The sequence below is a fragment of the Bactrocera dorsalis genome, chromosome 4 (assembly GCF_023373825.1).
Source record: "Bactrocera dorsalis isolate Fly_Bdor chromosome 4, ASM2337382v1, whole genome shotgun sequence".
NCBI lineage: Eukaryota > Metazoa > Arthropoda > Insecta > Diptera > Tephritidae > Bactrocera > Bactrocera dorsalis.
In genome coordinates this window covers 12,186,998-12,209,834 of record NC_064306.1, presented here as the reverse complement: position 1 = coordinate 12,209,834, position 22,837 = coordinate 12,186,998, and the positions used below count along the sequence as shown (strand labels likewise).

The 22,837-nt window shown below is 37.7% G+C and overlaps 3 protein-coding genes and 1 long non-coding RNA gene across 25 annotated transcripts; all 4 read right to left on the bottom strand.

Moving 5' to 3' along the window:
• Positions 1–1,032: 1,032 nt before the first annotated feature.
• LOC105223524 (uncharacterized) lies at positions 1,033–2,187 on the bottom strand. Its single transcript, XR_007422491.1, has 2 exons — positions 2,065–2,187; positions 1,033–1,668 (listed from the first exon to the last, which is right to left on the bottom strand). It is a non-coding gene; the product is annotated as an uncharacterized LOC105223524 (long non-coding RNA).
• A 2,111-nt stretch (positions 2,188–4,298) lies between these two features.
• On the bottom strand, positions 4,299–10,607 carry LOC105223527 (clumping factor A-like). 22 transcript variants are annotated; one of them, XM_049455272.1, is made up of 4 exons: positions 10,539–10,607; positions 4,880–5,362; positions 4,691–4,753; positions 4,299–4,627 (listed from the first exon to the last, which is right to left on the bottom strand). In XM_049455272.1, the coding sequence occupies exons 1-4, from the start codon at positions 10,576–10,578 to the stop codon at positions 4,404–4,406; spliced, it is 810 nt and encodes a 269-aa protein (XP_049311229.1). In that variant the 5' UTR covers positions 10,579–10,607; the 3' UTR covers positions 4,299–4,403. The 22 variants fall into 22 exon arrangements, with proteins under 22 accessions (XP_049311229.1, XP_049311234.1, XP_049311233.1 ...); XM_049455277.1 differs by lacking the exon at positions 4,691–4,753 and adding an exon at positions 4,754–4,816 and having other exon boundaries at positions 4,299–4,690; positions 4,943–5,362; XM_049455276.1 differs by having other exon boundaries at positions 4,299–4,753; positions 4,880–4,942; positions 5,006–5,362.
• A 3,366-nt stretch (positions 10,608–13,973) lies between these two features.
• On the bottom strand, positions 13,974–14,679 carry LOC105223525 (uncharacterized). The gene is made up of 2 exons (XM_011201266.2): positions 14,602–14,679; positions 13,974–14,477 (listed from the first exon to the last, which is right to left on the bottom strand). The coding sequence occupies exons 1-2, from the start codon at positions 14,639–14,641 to the stop codon at positions 14,104–14,106; spliced, it is 414 nt and encodes a 137-aa protein (XP_011199568.2). The 5' UTR covers positions 14,642–14,679; the 3' UTR covers positions 13,974–14,103.
• A 2,300-nt stretch (positions 14,680–16,979) lies between these two features.
• On the bottom strand, positions 16,980–18,236 carry LOC105223528 (uncharacterized). The gene is made up of 3 exons (XM_049454874.1): positions 18,080–18,236; positions 17,375–17,944; positions 16,980–17,077 (listed from the first exon to the last, which is right to left on the bottom strand). The coding sequence occupies exons 1-3, from the start codon at positions 18,117–18,119 to the stop codon at positions 16,980–16,982; spliced, it is 708 nt and encodes a 235-aa protein (XP_049310831.1). The 5' UTR covers positions 18,120–18,236.
• Between the last annotated feature and the right edge of the window lie 4,601 nt (positions 18,237–22,837).

Below are 22,837 nucleotides of genomic sequence, written 5' to 3'. Positions count from 1 at the left end.
AACACATATTTGGTATATTAGCTTCGGTGCAGCCGAAGGTAAGGTTTTTTCTAGTTTTTTATTTCGAGAATATTGGCTGTAAATTTCAAAGTAATCCGGTAAATACTTTCGGAGAAATGAGCGTATTTGTTAAGGCATCACCGAGCATTTGAAAATAGGCGCAACCGTAACCGTAATAATAGCCAAAACTTAAAATGCGTTTTTCGCGAAACGATGTTTTCAAAGTCGGTGAGAAATATTTTTTCGAAACGGCTTGAGCGATTGACTTGAAATTTTCACAGGGTCTTCTTAGATACTTTTGTCGGGTATGATCGAAGGAATAAAGTTTCTGATAACAATTTCGTTTTAAAGTGACTTAATTTAAAGTGTAAATTCTCGTGCATAAAAAGGATTTTTTTGTTGGGAAGCCGCCATTTTGTCTAAAATCAAAATTTGGCTATTGACATATTCACATTAGCTGTATTTATCCATCCTAAGAGTAATCCTTTTGATTTTTTTATTTCAGATAATTTGGATCAGAGATATCTTCCTCACCGCCAAACACCTATTTGTGAAGGAATTTCAGGAGATCTTCTACAGGAACAACGAAACACAATATTTTTATTAATAAAATTCGAATTCTTAGAATACGTAAAATTCGCTAAATGTTCACATATTTTATGTATATAATCCATAAAAAGCCTCTTCAAAAAAATTAACAAAAAATACATTTTTTTTTACAACTGGAAATGATGCCTTAAGGCTTTACGGGTTACGGGTTTCAAAAATCGATTTTTTTATTGGCTTATTAAATTTTACGACATCTAAAGAATATTTCCTCTATTTTCCAGTTGATCCGAGTAATAGTTTCCGATATACTGCTTGTTTGTCAGAACCGATATCGTACAACTATAATATGTATTATAGCTGCCATACCAACTGACCGATCAAATCAAGATAAGATTAATTTTCACTTTTTTATTATAAAAAATCATATGTGAAAGTTATTGTAGCTTCGGTGCAACTGAAGTTAATGTCTTTTCTTTTCTTTCTTTTGACCAGTTGTGGAGGCTTAATTATGTTCACTCATCAAACGAAGTAGTTAAGCTTATTAAATATATGTAATTTGCTTAGTAACATAATAAGCGCTTTCTGAATAACTTTTCTTTAAATAAAGTATTATCGCAATTCAACAAATTTGAAGATTGAATCAAAGCATTATTAGATAATAAAAGATATAATAATAAATACACATCTACACATCTTTGAATAATACATTTAGCTTTTCTCCATCATTACTTAACATTTTGAGTCCCTTTTACTTGCTCCATTCATGGGATACAAAGCCTTCATTAAATTCTGGTCTTCTAGAAATATCGGAAGAAAATGATGATATGCTTTCCATTGAACTTTCCCCGGAAGATACTGAAAGGCTTTCAATTGAACTTGAATATGAATCGTCAAAAAACTGTTTCGTCATAATTTCAATATTCTTCCGACGCATACTATTCTCCGCTTGCGTAGAATCTCCATTTCCTCTATAGTTATTTATCACATGCTTAACTGTGTGATTATTTCCTTCTGCAGACAACTTTCCATCATTTGTCTTTGAGAACAATTGTTCTGCACTCGCATCTCCTTCAAAAGGCTTTCCACTAATTCTTAGTATACTGCTGGCAAGTAATAAAACTGTAAGGAAAAATTAGAAAAGTGTATAAATTGTAAGCGTTGTTATCAGCATAAGTTTTTTGGGTATTATCCCTAAAGTTTTTGTGATTTACGGAGCACGCTTGATAGTGGCGCTGTACTGGGTTTAACAACTGTAAGCCCAATCAACAGCATTGGTCTGCGTCTCAACTAACAACCCGACAATGTTTAACGCATACTTGAAATCGTATCTCAAAATCCACCCATTATGAGCTGTGACCTTGCTCTAGTGATTTGCTGTGTACCTAGCTGTTGTAATGCGAAATTCAAGTATCCATTAGCAGTTCCGCTTTTGTACCGAAGTCATGCTCCATATGTTATTTAAGACGAGAAATATTTCACTAAACCCTCAATCAATCGTTAAAAAGTTGTACTTACTCCCAGTCATCAAATACAAATATATAGGACACGGTGACATCTTGTTTGTTAAATTTCGTAGAATTTTATACAAATAATTTAGCTAAATCACTTAGTTAGATAGTAGCTGAGTACTGCATTGCGCAACGGTTTGTGGAAAACTTATATGGAGCAGCTTTACACTAGTCTACATAGTTTAGTATTATTTTCGCACTGAGTTCTTGAAGGAAATTCAGCAAAAAGAGTCAGGCAAATTGAAGGGTACGAAATATTCGTAAATCTGCTATCACTCTCTGAGAACGTGGTGTTTCAGGTTACAATTTTAAACCTTATATCTCTTAGATTTGCATGGATCACACACTTGTGTCATCGAAACCCGATGCTACCTGGGAGCAAAACTGCAAAAGTCATGTGCGAAATGGTAGATCGGAAGTACACAAAATTCTTATTGGTACTCGATAGAAGAGATCACTAATCGGAGTACTAACTGGTCACTGTTTGGTGGCAACACACGCCCGCAGAATGGAGCTTCTTGTTGGAGAATACTGCGTAAAATGTACAAAGCTTGGTATCAGGGTAACAATGGAACATCTCTTGCGCACTTGTCCCGCATTGACAAGACTATGCTGTAAGTATCTGAGGCCCCACGGCATGATACGTTGGAGGAGGTGTCGTTAGTGAGGCCACATAGTCTATAAGTATTCACGTCAAGCGCTGGCTTCCTAAAGGATGACTACTCCTCATGGATATGGTAGAAATGAAGATAGAATAAAAATTGAGGTTCTGCACCGCGACCTAGGGTCTATTGTGCCCTATGGATATGGTAACTGAACTCCATCTGGTATCGCAAAGAATCAAAACTGGAATATGGTTTATTGCCCTACCAGATTCACCTAACCTAACCTGTGTCATTTTTAGCACTTGGGTTTTGGGCCCGAAGATTATTCTTGGCTGGATATTAATCATGTATCTGATGCTTAGACTCGAACTAAACTATTATTGCGGGTAATCAGACAAAGGACCGGTGCTATTTTAACTACAGGGATTTGAGTTCCATCGATCTGCTGCTATGACATAGTAAACGGATATCTGTGATTCCGACAAAAGAACATTTTTTAGAAGAAAATGGATGTATACAAAATTTCGGATCGACAACTCAAAACTATATTCAGACGGACCACTCACGCTGCTCTGACATTTCCTCTTGAGGATTACAGACTTCGTGGCAAGCTCAATATACCCTGTTCATGCTCGTACAAATTGAATTCAGAAACTCTGAAATGAAAAATAAATTTCGGTGTTTCAGTGTAGGAGAAAAATATAATCTGATCCTATGACTTGTCTTCTTTATTAAATGGAGACTGGCGTGTTGTTGCATATCTCGCAGTTTCTAGCCGGGACGTGACCAAACAATGAAACAAGAACGCTTATAAATACTAATCGTTAACGAATTATAGCAGTTTACTAACCAGATTAAAGCTTTGTCTTCAGAATTTAAGTAACAAAAAGCCAAGTACAAAGACTCTTTTTACATGCAAAGCAAGCATTCTGCCGATAGTAGTCGGGGCCTACAACAGCGTACAGCGAACACTGTTCCTGATATTGTCGTAAAAGATCAGAAAATGTGGTCCCTAACTCTTGCCAAGTAGTTGCTTAGAAAGCTGGACAGATGTCGTTGAGCTCAGCACAGTTTCAGGAGTTTCCTAAAGCCTAACGGGTCTTGAATTACTCTTTCAAAGCTAGATATGTATAACGTAGTTTTTTTTATACACAACGAAGCATGCAATTAATCATTAGTCTAACGGATAATCTCTTACTCTGTCTTAGTTGTTTGAAAAAGGACTTCTCACAAGTGAGCGGCCTGTAGAATCTGACGCTCCGACGCAGCCTGAGCGTAATGAAAAACAACTTACATTGGCTGGTCCATATTTGAATCTTTCTTATACCGATTTACATCTCTACCTTACATCTCTTTAAGTTATAAATTTCTTTAATTGCCTGCTTTATTAGATCTCATGTCGAAATAGAAACTTCCATATATATATATCGGTCGCATTGTTATTTAAAAACCCCTCATTTTCTGGCGCATAGTGGCATAGAGAATCAAGACCATTGGACTGTCTGCTGCAGACTTCGGACATTTAAAATCCTGTGGTAGATATTCTAAAAACTTTTAAAAATTCTAAAAGCTCTACATTCCACTTCGTCCATAATAGAAAAACTTCGTTACAACGTCGAAATGAATTAAGACTCAATAACTTTAGGCGCTTCAATTATTTTTATTCACGCTTCTCTTACATACACTTTCAATAGACTTACAATATTGTGTGAAATAAAAAATGTACCAACTGTACCAAATGTTACCAACGGCATACTATCTTTGTATTCAATTTGTTTTCGCTTTTCGTCTGTTGTAACTTGCATCCCTTTAAGTTCTTTGTAAGAGATTTCAAAAAATTCTCCAAATTTATTACCGTTGACAAACGATTTTCTGATGATTCTTTTGTGTCCGGCGAACTATCACCACCTTCACTTGTATTCTTCTCTGCTGAGTTATCCGTATCCTTATCTTCATCGGTGTTACCTCCACTTTCGCTTCCATTCTTCTCTGCCGAGTTTTCTGTATCCTTATCCTCATCGGTGTTACCTCCACTTTCGCTTCCATTCTTCTCTGCTGAGTTATCCGTATCCTTATCTTCATCGGTCTTACCTCCACTTTCGCTTCCATTCTTCTCTGCCGAGTTTTCTGTATCCTTATCCTCATCGGTGTTACCTCCACTTTCGCTTCCATTCTTCTCTGCCGAGTTTTCTGTATCCTTATCCTCATCGGTGTTACCTCCACCTTCACTTGTATTCTTCTCTGCTGAGTTATCCGCATCCTTATCTTCATCGGTCTTACCTCCACTTCCGCTTCCATTCTTTTCTGCCGAGTTAGCTGTATCCTTATCTTCATCGGTCTTACCTCCACTTCCGCTTCCATTCTTCTCTGCCGAGTTATCTGTATCCTTATCTTCATCGGTCTTACCTCCACTTCCGCTTCCATTCTTCTCTGCTGAGTTATCTGTCTCCTTATTTTCGTCGGTGGTGCCGGTTTCCTGCGAATTACTTTCTTTACTTTTGCTACCATCTTTCTCCGGTAGTTTGCCTTCGTGAATCATCTGTTCAATCATCTTAGGTGTGAGGCGTTCTTGCAGAGTTTCGTTAATGGATTTAATTATAATTTTTACAAAGTCTAATATTTCATTTTCTGCAAAACCTAACAACCCTTGATTTAAACTCTTTCCGTGGACTCTTGGGATGTCAGCGACAAGAAGAATAGCTGCAAAGAAAACAAGTTTACTACTCATTTTAATATTATTATTTCTCTATAAATTAGTTCAACAGTTAAGAAGGAGCTTCCTTCGAACTTTTTAGTATATATCCAGCTTCCAATGCCCTTAAGGATCTCTAATACCTACCCACTATGAGGACGGATAAACACAGAGTTTGCGGCTTCATATTGTGTACAGTTCAAATGTTGGAGAATAACTGTCAAACGATAAGTTATTTGCCTTAAATATAGAATCCAGTTTAATCAGTCTACAAATTGTAAATAATTTTTAACACGAGCTCATTTTTTTATTTACCGCAAATTAATAGGACTTGGAAATCGAAGGAAAATTCACCTTAGTATATTAAGACTCTATGAGGGAATAGCATAGAAAATTCCACTTAAGTTTTCTATTTTCGCAGTAATTTGAAGGACTGACACAATTTTTGGGAGACTGCTTGGACTTTATCTGGTTACATAGGGGTTAAAAATTAATCTGAGCTTACGCTAACTTCAAATTTGTTGCCACAAGCTTAAGAGGTAAGCATACTCGTAATTTTCAATCTCCACAATATCTTTATCTTCATAATGTGAATACTTCTTTTGTTCTGTCTTTTTAACCTGGTTTCCAATATAGATCTCCCATTTTATCAATACAAATAGTCAGTCTGAACTTTATGTGAGCTAAACCCCTTTTTACTCATCCCTTGTATTTTCGAATGTAGCTGGAAAATTATTCTCAGTCCCACTCTTGCTCGGCCATTTTATGTCGTCAATATAGATGGAGATCGCAAGTACGCAAGTTTAAATTTTTGTGGACATTAAATCAAAGAAAATGTAAAAAGTACTCAGTATCTTGGAAAAGAGCCTACTCCGGTTTTTCCGTTTCGATTTCCTTAGTTCGCAAATTTTGTTAAGTAGTGTCATTTAAAACAAACCAAGTACGTAACTTGTTTTCTAATCGTCACAAAACGTGTTTGGGCATTCTAAGTCTAAGTGTTCAAGCATAATAGAATTTTTGAACACGTTTAGATTTACTAGTTAATTTGGGTGATGTAAAATAATGTTTAGCAGTTGTCAGATGTCAAAAAATAAGCTTGCATAAGTGAAGATAAAATAAAGGAATCAAAAGGGTGGGACTCTCATTCGCCTTCAAATGGATGTTTTTTGACTACCCAGAAAATACTTGGTCTAAGACCAGAAGTCGTGAACTGCTTAAGTCTCGCTTGCGTGAACTTCTACACATGGCTCCATCCGCCGAACATTACCCCAAGAAAATCAACCATCAACATGACCACCTCAGACACAGTGGAAGCGGTTGATTCCGACGAAAATATCAAAAAAGTCCACAAAGTAATTTTGGATGACTGTAAAGTGAAGTGGTTCCAGCTATCAGGCATTCTAAAATATCAACTGGATATTTACATTACATCATTCACGAATATTTGGATAAGAGAAAACTATGTGCAAATCGGGTGACTAGACACTGGAGCACTTTTGACCAAAACCAATGACGGCTTGATTTTACGGATCAGTGTTTGGAGACATTCAACCGTAATAAACTTATACTTTGGCGTCAATATGTGACAATAGATGAGACATGGTTCCATCATTTTATTTCAAAGTACATTCGTAAGTCTGCACACGATGTACCCACTCCAAAGCGTGAAAAAGCGCAGAAAAACGTAAAAGTCGGCTATCAAGGTTATGGCCTTTGAATTTTGGGATGAGCATGGGATATGTTTTATTGAATACCTTAAAAAGGAATGACCGAACGAAATCGCCGGCAAAAATCTATGAATTTGACTTCGAATTGCTTCTGCATCTATTGTTTCAGCATCTTTTGTATTCTCCAGATCAGCCACTCGCCAACTATTTCCTGCTCTCAGTGGCTTATTTTGAAGCAAAGTACAAATCGTGCTACAAAAATGGCGTCAAAAAGTTGATAGAATTTTGCCAAAAAAATGTGTTTGCTATGTAAGGCCAGGAACTTTTCAATTGACCCGTTATATCTCAGTAAGGATGTAGGATATCTTAGAAATATGCCTCAATCCCACACTACGAATATACCCTTGTTATTTTAATGAACGAAGTAACTTTTTGCAAGGATGGAAGAACGAGATTCAGATAAAAGTAGCGAGCAGAAATATTGGACTTTATGTTTTCTTGGGTGCTCTGTTAATATTTTTGGGAACCCTATCGATGTTATCTTTTTTCGACTGATCAGCGCACAACACTGCTGTGGATTTGAAAGGGGAGGAGGAAAACTGTAATGAGATTGTTAGATAAACCAGAACTACTGATACTAGATACTAGAGATATCATCAAGAAACCCTCTCCCGATAATTGCAGTCGTTTTCGTATATAAAGCTTCCCAGTCGTTTAGAAGATGTTTTATGGTTTCCACTTCATGAATATTTCATTTATTGCTGTGATCACTGCTTGGAGGCACTGCAATGCTCTGATAGACGAAAGGCGATTCTGGTATATAAGTCTGAGTTTAGTTTCCATGAAAGTTTTCTGTATAAAATTAGTCCTACGAAACTTGACTTATCTCCAATTGTTAGCCTGTTACAATTTCATAATGTTGGCATGACCTCTTAAGTCTTTAGTCTATATATTATAGTTTATAAATTATTTTGACTTTCCTCCATAACGAGAGAACATATTATATATATAGTAGCGCCGCTTTAAAAATGGTCAATACCCAGGCTTTAATGTGGTCCTGTGATTGCTGTAATGTAGACGGGCATAATCCATCAGGTCCCGGCGAGTTGAAGAGCTTGAAACTGCTTTTCGCCTAATATACTGACATTCTTTTCTAAGACTATATCTGCAGGAATGCAATTTATCACTAATCCACACTTTCATGTATACGTGGACTTACGCAAATTAGTGAATAGGTTCGTTTCCCACGATTGCATTTCTTCATGCCTTGCTTTGGTCCTTTTATATCACGATGATCTCAACAGCTCCGTGCTCTCACCGTGCCAAAACTTACACAAGAAATGTTCGATGCCAAGAACAGTATGACTGCCTGCGATCCACGACACGGACGTTATCTCACTGTTGCTGCTATCTTCCGTGGACGTATATCAATGAAGAAAGTTGACGAACAAATGCTAAATATCCAAAACAAGAACAGCTCATACTTCGTCAAATGGATACCCAAAATGGATACCCAAAAATGTTTAGACTGCCGTTTGCGATATTGCACAATGAAGTTTGAAATTGACGGCTACATTTATTGGTAACTCGACAACTAAGCAGGAATTAATCAAGCGTATTTCGCGTCAGTTCATTGCTATGTTTCGTAAGAAAGCTTTCTTGCATTGGTGCACAGGCAAAGGCATGGACAATGTGGAGTTCACTGTGAAATTAACATGAACGATTTGGTGTCCGAACATGAGGTTTGACAATTAAGTAAAGAGACTGATTTTATTGCCGCGCTTGTGGTAATCCCGTGACCTTGAAATTCCCTTTGTCTTTTTCCGGCATCCCTCCCCTCTCCATTGAAATATGCACTATGGCTATTGTTTAGTTCGCCTGCTGCGTCAAGTTGATTAGACGAGTGTTTGTAGTGCTCGTCACGAAAATTGAAATCAAGAGCAATGCGTCGCGATTAAATTTTGCGCCAGATTGGGCGAAACAGCTTCGGAAACGTACGTTAAAAATGTAAGAGTGTATGGTGATAGTGCTCTTAGTCGTGCCCAGGTGTTTCGATGGCACAAATGGTAGTCTCCGCGCGCCCCCGCCCGAAAAAAGCTCACATGAGCAAGTTGAAGCTGAAAACGATGATTATTGCCTTTTTTGATAGCCGTGGAATCATCCACGAAGAATTCGTTCTACCGGAGAAAACTGTGAATCAAGTCTACTATAGTCTACTATCAAGTCTACTATTGCCAAGTACTCGAAAGATTGCGAAAACGAGTCAACAGGGTGCGCCCAGACATCGCTCGTAACTGAATCCTTCATCACGACAACGCGCCGTGCCACACCGCCCTCAGCGTGTCCCAATATTTGGCCTCTAAAGGGATCGCCGTGTTGCAATAGCCGCCTTATTCGCCCGACATGTCACCCTGTGACTTTTTTTGTTTCCTAAAACAAAATCGGTGGTCAAAGAAACCCATTTTGAGTCGATTACGGACATCCAGGCGGCCGTGACGAGGGTACTCGCGGACATCCCAGTCGAAGCGTTCCAGAAATGTTACGAAGCATGGAAAACGCGCTGGAATCGCTGTATAGCTGTCCAAGGGGACTACTTTGAAGGGGATGGCAGAGTTGTAGAATAATTTTCAAATATACGGTTGTTATGGAATCAGTCTCATTACTTAATTGTCATACCTCGTATATGTATAAGAAACCTTCATTTCTAAGCAATACTTGATGTACTTCTTAGGCACATGCTGTGGCGACTTCTGCGATCTGCAATTTGGCTTTCATTCTACATATTTTAGACCATAATCTTCGTTGCAACGCCAAAATGAATGTAGACTCAATAACTTTAGGTGTTTCAATTATTTTTATTTACTCTTGTTTACACTTTCAATAGACTTACAATACTTTTGTGAAGTAAAAACTGTGATATTTAATAAAAAAAAAATATATTTTACCAATGACATGCCATTTTTGTATTCGTTTTGTGTTTGCTTTTTGACAATTTTACTTTGAGTATTTTTACATTTTTTTCAAAATTTTTAAAAAGCTTATCCAATTTAGAACCTTTTCCAACAATGTTGATAATTCCTGCGGAATTTCTAAAGTTGCGCTTCCATTCTTCCCTGCCAAGTTCTCCATTGCGTTATCTGCGTCGGTTACAGCTGTTTTCGGCGAATTAACTCCAATTTCATTTTCGTCTTTCTCTGCCTCTGTTGGATTGTTTATGGTAATCGTAAATGGCTGCATTTTGGAGCGTTCGAACAGAATTTCATTAACACCAGTAGCTACACCGCTTATCAAATGATTAAGTTCTTGTGCTGCAAGGCTTAACAAATCGTTAGTTAAATACATGCCTTGGGCGCTTGGTATTTCAGAGGCAAAAAGAAACGCTGTAAAGAAAAGTTTGCAACTTAAATTAATATAACTATTTCGCTACACATTAGTTCAACAGTTAAAAAATAATTTCCTTCGCACTGTTTAATAAACTTCCAGCTACCAATGCTCTGTAGGAATCTCTAATACCTACCCACTATGAGGACGGATAAACACAGAGTTTGCGGCTTCATATTGTGAACAGTTCGACAGATGGAAAATAACTGTCAAACTATAGGTTATTTGTAGCGCCTTAAATACAGAATCCATCATAACCAGTCTACAAATTGTAAATAATTTTTTCGTCACTAAACACGTGAGGGTATTCAGTGAACAATGAAACTACATCAAAGCTCATAAACAGAACAAGAGTTTTGAAAAAGTTTAGATTCCTTTGTATTAATTTGATTATTTTAAAATTATGTACTAGCAGTTGTCAGACGCAAGAAAACAAAGTTATACAAGTATGTGTTATGTAGACTAATTAGCTATAACTCATTTGTTCTTGCGCTTAAAAACGTTTCGGAAACATCGAATGACGTCTGGAGTTTGTTGCAAAATTATGCCAAAGCCCGCTAATATAATGCGCCAATTCAGGTAATGACGATATTTCTCCGCAACGCTGATGACCATATACTTAATAAATTTTCTGTAGCTTTTCTTCTTCTTTATTAACGAGGACACCGCTTACGCGTTTATAGCCGAGTTTACAACAGTGAACCAGTCGTTCTTCCATTTCTTTTCGGTGTTTTGCACCGAATTTGAGATTCCAAGTGTAGCCAGATCCTTCTCTACCTGGTCTTTCCACCGGAGTGAAGGTCTTAAACTTTCTCTACTCCGCCCGGCGTGTACTGCGTCGACCTCCACATCTGTTTTCATCCATTCGGACGACAGCGTAGCCGCATATATCGTACAGCTCATTGTTCCATCGACTGTGATATTCGCCGTTGTCAATGCGCAAAGGACCATATATCTTCGTCTTGCCCACGTTCACCACCACATCCATTTAACTCGTTTCTTTGTCCACCCAGAGAAAGCAGATCTCAGCGATATTGATGTCATTGGCGTACGTCAGCAGTTGTACAATCTGTTAGAAAATTGTGCCTTCTCTATTCAGATCTGCAGCTCGAATTATTTTTTCAAGGAGTGGGTTGAAGGAAACCTTCTGTCTGAAACCTCGTTTAGTATTTAAAGGCTTTTAGAGATCCTTCCACTGCTCCCCAACTAGCTTTGAAATCAACGAAGACGTGGCTTATACCGATCCTCTTTTCACGGGTCTTTTCCAAGTTTTGGCACATGGTGAATATCTAGTCAGCTGTTGATTTTCCAGACCTGAAGCCACGCTGATATGGTCGAAACAGTTTGTTGACAGTGGGCTTTAATCTTTCACGAAATACACTATATGCGAGTAATTGCTATTCCGACTTCTTCATGGTCGGCAATGAGACATCTGCTCCATTGCCATCAACTAGGAATCGGGCTCACCATCTCCAGGTGTTATGACTTCACTGGCATTCAATCACTAGATCATCTCTGGGAGTTCTACAAGATTATACTACGGTCTTGAAACTTTCTATTAATTACCGCATCCTTTTGTATAATTTTCGACCATTTGTACCGCTTTTGGCGCAACTGCAACTTGTTGAACTGTACACTCGTAATAATTTCCTAACTCCTTAACTTGCCATAGAGCAACCCACCAATGTGACACTTAGATTTTGCGGCAGCTTTAGCGGCGGCAAAGGATAATAATAACTACTCGGCTCATAGGTATACCATGAGGAAAAGGTATGTAAGTTAAGGGCGATCAAAGTGCAAGATCACGCTTTATAGGTATCAGTAGACTATATTTGTTCTCGTATAACTACAAAAGATTTTCTAAAAGCAATGCCAATTATGTTAACCAATTTCACGACTTAAGAGTAAACATTTGTTACTATCTAGGAAGCTTGGCTCAGACTTCGCAAATATAATTGTGAGTGTGCATGACAGCTCCTTGAGAAGAAAGGCCGACGTAAAGATGGACAAGACTAAATCGATTCAGCTCGTCATTCAGATCATTTACACGCTTTTGTATCCAAAATGGATAAAAATGGGTCATGTACCTCCTAAATCTACCCAAAATGCAAATTTCTACAAGATAAATGATAAATTTCTAAAAGATAAATATTACCTCTTCTTTTACCTCTTCCATATACCTAAAATGCGAACTTCAAACCTCTGGTTGGCTATGTATCGTATATATCGGTCAAGCTGTAGTAAATCTCAGGAAAATTAAGTGTATGTATATAGTCCACTTTAATGCTGGAAGTATCGGAAATTGGTGCACGAATATTCAAAGCTCCCACATACTTAGACTTCAAGTTGATCAGTGTTTGAGTTATCTTCATGAAGTTGAAAACCTCCTTACTTGTATGATAACAGAAGATAATGGAAAAGGACATTGTTGATTCTGTGATTGTGGGATAGAGGGACATTAATGCTTAAAATGGTTTAAGCAACACTATGTCACAGGTTTCTCACTTTCTTCTTACGAGGTTTGAAAATTAAGTAATGAGACTGATTTTATTGCCGCGCTCGTGGTAAATCTGTGACCTTGAAATTCCCTTTCTTTTATTCCGACATCCCTCCCTTCTCTATTGATGTATGCATCATCGATCTAGCTTGTTTAGTTCGCCTGCTGTGTCGAATGACCGTCACAGAAGACTGTTTGGTACAAGTGGAAAACGATCCCACGCTGTTTGATCGAGTTATTACGGGCGATGAGAGCTGGTTTTTCCAATACGACTCGGAAACCAAAAGCCAAAGCTAACAATGGTTGCCTCCGCACGCCCCCCGCCCGAAAAAAGCTCGCATGACCAAGTCGCAGGTGAAAGCGTTGATTATTGCCTTTTTTGATAGCCGTGGAATCGTCCACTAAGAATTCGTTCCATCCGGGAAAACCGGGAATCAAGTCTACTATTGCCAAGTACTCGAAAGATTGCGAAAACGTGTCAACAGGGTGCGTCCAGACATCGCTCGTAACTGGATCCTTCATCCCGGCAACGCGCCGTGCCACACCGCCTTCAGCGTGTCCCAGTATTTTGCCTCTAAAGGGATCGCCGTGTTGCAACAGCCGCCTAACTCGCCCGACATTTCACACTGTGACTTTTTTTTTCCTAAAATAAAATCGGTGGTAAAAGGAACCCATTTTGACGGCCGTGACGAGGGTATTCGCGGACATCCCAGTCGATTCATTCCAGAAATGTTACGAAGCATGGAAAACGCGCTGGAATCGCTGTATAACTGCCTAAGGAGACTACTTTAAAGGGAATGGCAGAGTTGTAGAATAATTTTCAAATATACAGTTTTTATGGAATCAGTCTCATTACTTAATTGTCATACCTCGTATATGACGGAAAGGCGAGGCAAGCACAGTTTAGATGTGTGACGCATTCTTCGGCGACTTGTATGATCTACAGTTCGAGTTTTCATTTTATATATATATTTTATATAAGTAAGTATGGCTAAATACTTAGACGGTTGTACATAATATTCATTGCAGCGTCGAAATAAATTAAGACTCAATAGCTTTAGGTATTTCATTTATTTTTATTTACTCTTCTCTTACACTTTCTTTAGACTAGCAATACTTGTATGAAGTAAAACAATGTAATTAGAAATTTGTATAATACCAATAGTAGACTACATTTGAATAAACTTTTTGAACCTGCATTCCTTTAAGTTCTATGTATGGGACTAGAATACCCTCTAAAAGCCCTTATCCATTTTCGTATCTTTTTTATTAATTCAAGTCTTTCTGATGCCGTCTCCTTATCTTCACCGATATCATCTGTTTTCTGCGAAGTATCTATATTCATAAGCGATTGACTATTATCGCTTTCGCTTCCATCTTCCTCTATCAATTTTGGGTTGTTAAGGATAATAGTCACTGCTTGCTGCATTGGTGGGTGATCCAACGGAATATCGTTAGTACCAGTACCTGCACCTTTTATCAGATGATGTAGTTCTTTTGCAGCAAGGCGTAACAACTGGTAAGTTAAAACTATTCCGATTCCATGAACTCTTGGCATTTCAGTGGCAAGAAGAAATGCTGTAAAGGAAGGAATGTAATATAATCACTCATTCCTCTAAAGATTAGCCCATCGATAAAGACACAGTTTCTATGGAACTGCTTAGCAGACTTCCAATGCTCTTGAGGAAGCTTCAATACCTACCCACTATGAGGACGTATAAACACAGAGTTTGTGGCTTCATCTTGTCTACAGTTCAAATGTTGGAGAATAACTGTCAAACGGTGAATTATTTGTAGCGCCTTAAATACAGAATCCAGTAAGCAGTCTACAAATTGTAAATAATTTTTTACACGAACTCATTTTTTTATTTACTGCCAATTACGCTAAATTCAAAATTATTATCATAACGTAAAGGAAAACCATAATTTTCAATTTTCTCAATATCTTTGCGGCACGTCAATTCACATATCAAGTCTTTGCCCGGTGTTACGGAATGAATTTTGGTCTTTGTCTTCAGCCTACTCGTGTTTATTTTCAATTGCTTTTTTTTAGATCGTAAATTTTGTGAACTAGTGTCATATAAACAATAAGTTCCAATACAAATACCTTGCTCATATATTAGTCGTCACTAAACATGTGAGTGCATTCAGTAGACAATGAAACTACGTCGAAGCTCATAAACAGAATAATATTTTTCAAAAAGTTTAGATTTCTTTGTATTAATATTAATCTTTACTGACGTAGACACCGCTTACGCGGTTATAGCCGAGTTAGTAATAGCGCGCCAGTCGTTTCTTCTTTCCGCAATTTGGCGCCAATTCGTGATACCAAGTGAAGCTGGATCCTACTCCAACAGATCTCTTTCCTCCGCTTTCCCCGGCAGGTACTGCATCGAATACTTTCAAAGCTGGAGTGCATTCATCCATACAGATGACATGACCTAGCTATGCTCAACGTTCTATCGAATGCGATATTCGCCATTACCAATACGCAGAACCTTTCTCATGAAAACTCGTAATGTCAACTAATCAGATGTTGTCATCGTCCATTTCTCTGCAGTATATAGCAGGAGAAGAATGATGTGTGACTTATAGTGTTTGGTTTTTAGGAATTTTATTTCTTCCAGTAGTAGATTGAAGAGGTCGCACGATAGGGAGTCGCCTTGTTTGAAACCTCGTTTGGTATCGAACCCGATCCTGACGGAGCTTTTGGTGCTGCTCAGTTTTCCGAGAATACCAAATTCTGACATAGTGGCAGAAGGCAGTTCCTTTTCGGGCTATTAAAAGCAGCTTTAAAATCGACGAAGAGGTGGTGGGTGTCTGGGTATTATGAGTTTCTTAGCAATATAAATATACTCTACTCAGAGTCTACTCATTGTTCAATAGCGTTTGTTTCCGGCAAAATGACGCAACTGCACACATAGCCAGACCTGTTATTTCGGAGCTCCAACTAATTCAAGAAAGTGCACTTTCTGCTGAATTTAAGCATTCTATTAAATCGATAATTGATTCAATCCCGTCTTTAACCCTTCAGGCTGAAATTAATCATTTTCTAATTAGGTGTCGCATATGCATGACTGAACAGGGAGGTCATTTAAGGGTCCAAAAGGTTGTCAACGTTGTAAAGTGGAAGGTAAAGTGGAAACATCTAGGCACTCTTTACGCCGTTTTCCTGCCATTGTAAAAGAAGGCATAGCCGACACTGAAACAAATTTGTAACAGACTCAAGTCTCTTTGTTGATCTGAGAGGGTCTTACGATCCAGTTTTTAGGAGTTTATAGGTACCACAAGGGACAGGCGTTCTAGGCTGTCCAAATTAGATCCTTCTTGTATCGACTTTTGGCCTAACTCAACCTAACTTGCTTCCAAACACTCATAGGACAAAGGTATTTTATTTTCTGTTTTGAAAACAATACATACTTTCTATATAAACAAACTTTAAATTCTATCCGATTCTTTCACTTTCCAGTATAGTACACTTAAATAGGCCAACTAAATCAAAAATTATCAAAATCGAACTCCAGATACCGAATATGTGGACACCAATTTGACCAGCGAACATTTTATCTAAAATACTCGTTAATCTGGCAGACATGTTTTTAAAGTTCGGAGCAAATTCTTTCTTGATAACAGTATATATATAATACAAATATTTGACAAAAGTTGATTGAATCGATTGCAGGCTTTTCTTAGCCTTCTCATGCTTAATAAAAAATGTTCGAACTTCTGGTAGACTTTATACCAAATGTATCGCAAAGCTGTGAGTTATCTCAATAAAAGTAAGAGATCGTGTTTTTCTAATAATCAAATAGTTTTTGGCTGTCACATCAATTTTCAGGCATACCCCTCATATTCTCAAGTATCCCACCTATGTTTTGAGGTATATCAGGATGTTCAGGGGCTGTCACATCAATATTCACATATACCTCATCGAAACACTTTGGCACCTTATAGATTTTTTCAAAAGTCTCATCAATGTTTACTCATACCGCACCGATATTCTTCGGTAACCCATCGATGTTCAGATAGGTCTTTTCTGGTACTTGTTCTGGTACTTGATCGGTTTTCTCGGCCATCCCATCAATGCTCACGCAATGTTTTCGGGTACCCTATTGATGTTCTCAGGTAGCCCGTTGCTGTTCCCATTTTCTGATTGATTTGGCAAGCCAAGAAAGAAGCTGTAATGTGAGATAAACTGTAACAAAAACTCTCCGCCAAACTTCTAAAATGCGGCAGCTATGAGATGCAAGATAGGAGCCGCCGATATCGGACTATACCATATAACATCGAAATGAATAAAGACTCAATAACATTAGGTGTTTCATTTATTTTTATTTACTCTTCTCTAACACTTCCTTTTGACTTACAGTACTTGTGTGCAGTAGAATTATAATATTCAAAGGAATTTTTATATTACCAATGGCATATTATATTTGAATTAGATTTTTCTTTGTTTTTTGATTGGTTGAACTCGCATTTTTTCAAGTTCTTTATAAGAGATTTCACAAAATTATCCAAATTTAATATTTTTCCTATTGATTCTTCGCCTTCTTTACTGCCGCTTCCATTATTTTCCGCCGAGTTATCTGTCACCTTTTCTTCAACGGTTACATCTGTTTTCTGCGAATTATCTGTTTCCAGCGAATTATTCCCATTTTGACTTCCATTCTTCTCCGACTCCGAATTATCCGTCTCCTTATCTTCGTTGGTTGTATCTGGTTCCTGCGAATTATTCCCATTTTCGATTTCATTTGTTGAGCTTTCCGTCTCCTTATTTTCGTCGGAGGTATCTGGTTCCATCAAATTATATGCATCCACATACGTTTGAATTTCTCTACTCTTCCTTCCATCTTTCTCTACTGGTAGATTTTGCATCACAATTTGAATCGGTGGCATTGTGGCACGTTCAGGTAGCAGAACATCGGTAACGCCAGTAGCTACACCTCTTACGAAAGAATGGAGTTCTTTTGCAGCAGCTCCTAACAACTCTACAGGTAATAAAAATATTCCATGGACTCTTGGCATTTCAGAAGCGAGAAGAAACGCTGAAAAAAAGTGAATAACTTATTTTAATAAATTATTCCTCTACAAATTAGTCCATCGGTGGAGACACTGTTGCTATAGAACTGCCTAGTAGACCTCTAGGTTTCCATTGCTCTTGACGAATCCTTAATACCTACCCACTATGAGGACGGATAAGCACAGCGATTTCGGCTTCATATTGTGTACAGTTCGACAGATGGAAAGTAACTGTCAAACGCTAAGCTATTTGTCTTAAATACAGTATGCAGTATAACCAGTCTAGTACAATCGTGTCATTTAAACAGTAACTTTCAATCCAAATACTTATCTAATCTTTTAAACGCCAATAATTACTTGTTCACCTTTTGTTAAAAGCACGGCAAAGTTTTGACGCCAACGCCATAATCGTTGTTTCGTTTTTGAAAAGTATTTTTCTTTGTTGTCAGTATACTTTAGCCTCTTACTGACCAGTGCATAACCCCAGTTACATAAAGACGATATATTCTGGAGATCTGGATCAGAGTTAGTAGGCTATATTTGTTCTCCAATAATGACAGAAGATCGACAACCAAATGCAACAAACAATTTATTGAAAGAAACTTTTGGAGAGCATATCATCTCGCATCGGCGGCGTGTGACTACTAGCCCAAAATTATTCTCAGAACATTATGGCAAACCCTATCTTTACAATAAAGCTAAGTTCTTGGCCATAACTTCAAATTATATGTGCTTTATTTCTTCTTGGAAATCAAATGATTTAGAAAAACACACTTTTTCTTAGAAAGCGCTTACTTTAAGAACCACAACTTAATATACTGTTTTCCTGTTACGGTTCTGAGAATATATAGGAGATCATAGCTGGCAAAACAGCGGATAACTGGAGATGTTTCATTGTCTTGCCAAGGAATTTTGAAGCCAATACAATACATCTTCTACGACCTACCATACGTTAATAGATATTCTACAAACGTTTAAAATTTCCAACTCCAACTGACGTATGGAACGCCTTGGCGCATTTCATGTCAACGATCTTAAATTGAAAGCATACAGAATACAGTTTTAGCAAGAACTTAAGCCGCTAGACTTTCCCAAGTGATATCGCTTCGCTCTATGGGTTCTTGAAATGTTCCAAGAAGATCCAAAGTTGTCTACAAAAATTTTTTTTGGCAATCAGGTCCAGTTCTGGGTCAGTGGGACATATTTTTATTTCCTGTCTTCTTACGCTTTCATTACACTTACAATACTTATGTCCAGTAAAAACTTGTAATATTTTAAGCAGTTTTTATATTACCACCGGCAAACAATTTTAGTATTCGAACTGTTTTCGCTTTTTGACCTTGCATCTCAAGTTCTTTGAAAGAGATGTTAGAAAGCTATCGTCATCCTCATCTCAAGTTCTTTATAAGAGATGTTAAGAAGCTATCCTCATCCATTAATTCTAGATTTTCTCATGATTCTTTCGGCAGCTGGTGGTGGTCGTCCTTTAATACATCTAACTCTATTGCTACATTAGGATCAAGTTGCTGGTCCTTATCCGCTGCTAAATTTTGTTCATGAGTTTCTTCTAACTGACTTTCATAGTTTAAGCATTTTCCACAGGCACCTGAGATGTGGCTTATGGTGAACAAAGCTGCAATGACACAATGAAGGAAGAATGTTACCATTCTACTTCCATACTTGTACGAGTAATAATCAAGAAAAGCGAATAGATCGCCAGTTCTGCTGTCTTTTGCTATCTTATTCTTTCATCTACGTTACAATAGTATCCGAAAGTTCTCGTCCTGAAGGTTTTGACTATGATACATTCTGGGTTCACATTTCATCTTATTAATGCATGTTTTAGAAGAAATAATTCCGAAGCTCCAGCAAATATTTTCAAGAAACAAAGTACTTGCCACTAACCATCGCATATATGAAATATATTTTGTTAACCATCTTGTATGCATGGGTTTGTACCGTTCCAATTCTTACTAGATCGACCGGAGATCTGGAAGTATAAAGACAGTTCTACACTGTCAATGAAGCCATCGTTGGAAGTTGTTTAGATAGTGAAATCAATCGGTTTATAACAAATTTGTTAGAGCTTTTATCTGAGGACTGAGTTACACGAAAGTTCGAACATTTTAATGGGGCTCATTGTATGGGTCAAAAAACATGTGACTCCATTAAATATATTTATTATTTAATTTTTAATAAAATATGCATTTACGCGAATCACGTAAAAACTTGCAGTTAAAACACTCTTTTGTTGAAAACAATACGGTGGTTCCCATTACCAACCAGTTGGAATTTACTAAGTATTCTCCAGACACGAAATGGAAACTTCCTTACCCTTCTTTATAGTGGGCTTGATGTGGGGTTTATGAAACGAAAGTTTTGAAATTGTCAAACAATTCAAGCAGATTCATTTGAGATTTGAAAAAAAATCTCTTAAGTTGTTTTCGTAGCACTACTAAATATTTTTGGCTAAGCTCAAGCCACCAAGGGTTACGCTTGATGAACTGTTGATGGCCTAAGCAGCTATTTACTAACCAATAACCAGCCCCTGATCAAGAGCGATAGGAGAGGAAGGTTCTGTTTAAAAGACCTGAAACATTCGTCTCGAAATAAGCAAGCAAAGCAAATAAGCATCCCATCCTTACTTGAGAGGTAAGCAAAAATCCGACGTCAGACGCTACAAACGGAAGTAGTCGGAATTCTCAATTACTTAGCTCAGCTCTGTCGGGGTCACAGATTTTGGTCTGCAAGACGTCGTTTAACTGTAAATATCAAACAAGCAGTCCTCGACCAGGAGCAACACACAGACGACATACTAAAAAATTCAACTACGAAGTAAAACCATGATTTTGACTAACGATTTGGAAACGTTCAACTTGGGCTGAAGACTGTGGCATGCTGTTACCACCGTTTCTACGGAGTGTTCATGTACGTTCGATACGACGTTGGCGGTACAGCCTCAGTAGAGTATAATCCTGACTAGTGCTCTAGACTGTGAATTCCCATAAGGTCGCTCGTCAACCCTCGTGTGGTCTGAAATATACAGATAACTATAGAGATGAAATTGCAACCGTACAATCGAGCGGAGATACATAAATAACGTAAATAATTAAAACAACAAACGAGAACAGAACCATCATGTACAAAGGGACGACGAGCTAAATACTTTCAGAAGGCAAAGGAGGCTTCTACGCTCGCTGTTACAGATGCGAAACAAGAGATTCCTGAAACAGGGGATGTAAACAGACAATAGATTCCTTATATGGACACAACTCGCCGAGCCAAAAATTATTTTTGAAGAAAACAGCAGAGGGGAATGTGGCTCTCTTAAAGTGTCGCGGCACACTCAACAAGATAATATTAGCAATGTCAAGGCAGAAACTATAAGTACAAAGTACAGTGTTTCGACATTATCGGTAGCCTGCGCCGAAACTGAAAAAATGCAGAAAGCGATACAAGACGCACCAAAGCAACTAGAGATAAGGGAAAAGGGGGAGGGATAAGAGAAAAGAGGGAGAGGACCCGGGAGAACCGTTTGCAAAAAATCAACAAACAAAACGAGCAACCGCAACGCACCTGGATTTTTATCCAGCCAATGAATGTCAACTCGGCATCATTCCTCGAAATTACCTCAAGAACCTTTTCAGCCACCACAACAACAACAACATGACAATCTTCAGAAGCAAAAACGGGTCAACAGTGCCAAAATATGGTTTTATTAAAGTTTTCCCCGAATTATTACAGAAGGCCTATGGCTAGCTTATGCCAGAGGCTAGTTGGGCATTAAGTGTCTGCTAAGGCGGCTATGTTAAGTCCAACATCTAAAATCTATTAAAAATACTTACGCATCGGTTCAAAATGAAAAAGCAAAACACTCAATAAATATTACCATTTTTTTGTATAATCATTTATTAATTTTTTCATATAGTAATTTAATTTACCGTTTTGGTCTTTCACAAATTAGTTCGTGAAAATACTGTCTAAATTTATACATTTTCTTCACCATAAGCAGATTCGTCCGTCAAATTAGTTGGGCGTTCGCGTTCGGCCTTCTCATGTACACATATTGTCGCAGTCACCTCAATTTAAGGCTAAATTTTATTTCTTTTTAAATGGGTCTATGCTGATATAGTGACCCCGGACGATTAAACTCTTTCTTGAAGTCATATTCTATGCGGCCCAAAAAATCATCCGGCGAATACCTCCGATATTGCGGCTGACGCGGCGGCGGATACTGCGGCTGTGCTGATCTTGCCTTTCTTATAGAGGTTTGCGCTAGCTTGTCATCAGTTGCCGATTTTCCAAAAGTATTGGAGACGAGACTTAAAAGGAGACAAACTGTAATTAAAGTTTAAGAATGAGCTTTTGCAATGGACAGGGAAAGTATTTATTAAAACATATTCAAATCGAAACTAAGATTTTTTCAACAGAATTATTTTCCTACTCATTTAAAGTTGCTAGCAATCAGATCTTTGAGCAGATGGACAATCTATGCAATACTTCTCCCATATGACCTTGAAGATAAGTAGTTTTAGAAAAATTATACTTGCCACCAACTATTACATGTATCCAGTTTGTTTCCGAAGCCATTCTGCGTGAATGATTTTATAGAGAGTAAAAACGTTTGAGTTTATAGCCAACCTTTGAATTTATAGTGAACTCTACGAAGTCACTCTGTGTTTGGTTACTAATACGAGTATATGTAGTAAGATGGACGGAAGTATTGATTATCTATAAACTGATTGTTCAATTTACACAAAAGTTTTCAAAAATATCTAAGTGCCTGCCATTGTTTGTGACCAAAAACGTGTAGTTGCATGCCAAAAAGCATCGAAGTGTTCTATGAGATGTGATTAGGAATTAATGCATTTACTATTTTTTTTTTAATTTCGAGTTTCTTGTGAATTTTAAAGATAGTC

Excerpts from the sequence above, each read along its gene's own strand:
- LOC105223527 (XM_049455256.1), bottom strand. The coding sequence starts at position 10,578 with ATGAAGCCGCAAACTCTGTGTTTATCCGTCCTCATAGTGG. Across the intron at positions 5,363-10,538 it reads TTTATCCGTCCTCATAGTGG|CTATTCTTCTTGTCGCTGAC; the intron begins GTAGGTATTAGA and ends TTTTCTTTGCAG.
- LOC105223525 (XM_011201266.2), bottom strand. The coding sequence starts at position 14,641 with ATGAAGCCACAAACTCTGTGTTTATACGTCCTCATAGTGG. Across the intron at positions 14,478-14,601 it reads TTTATACGTCCTCATAGTGG|CATTTCTTCTTGCCACTGAA; the intron begins GTAGGTATTGAA and ends CTTCCTTTACAG.
- LOC105223528 (XM_049454874.1), bottom strand. The coding sequence starts at position 18,119 with ATGAAGCCGAAATCGCTGTGCTTATCCGTCCTCATAGTGG. Across the intron at positions 17,945-18,079 it reads CTTATCCGTCCTCATAGTGG|CGTTTCTTCTCGCTTCTGAA; the intron begins GTAGGTATTAAG and ends ACTTTTTTTCAG. Across the intron at positions 17,078-17,374 it reads TATAAAGAACTTGAAAAAAT|CTTCTTTCTTGGCTTGCCAA; the intron begins GCGAGTTCAACC and ends CTCACATTACAG.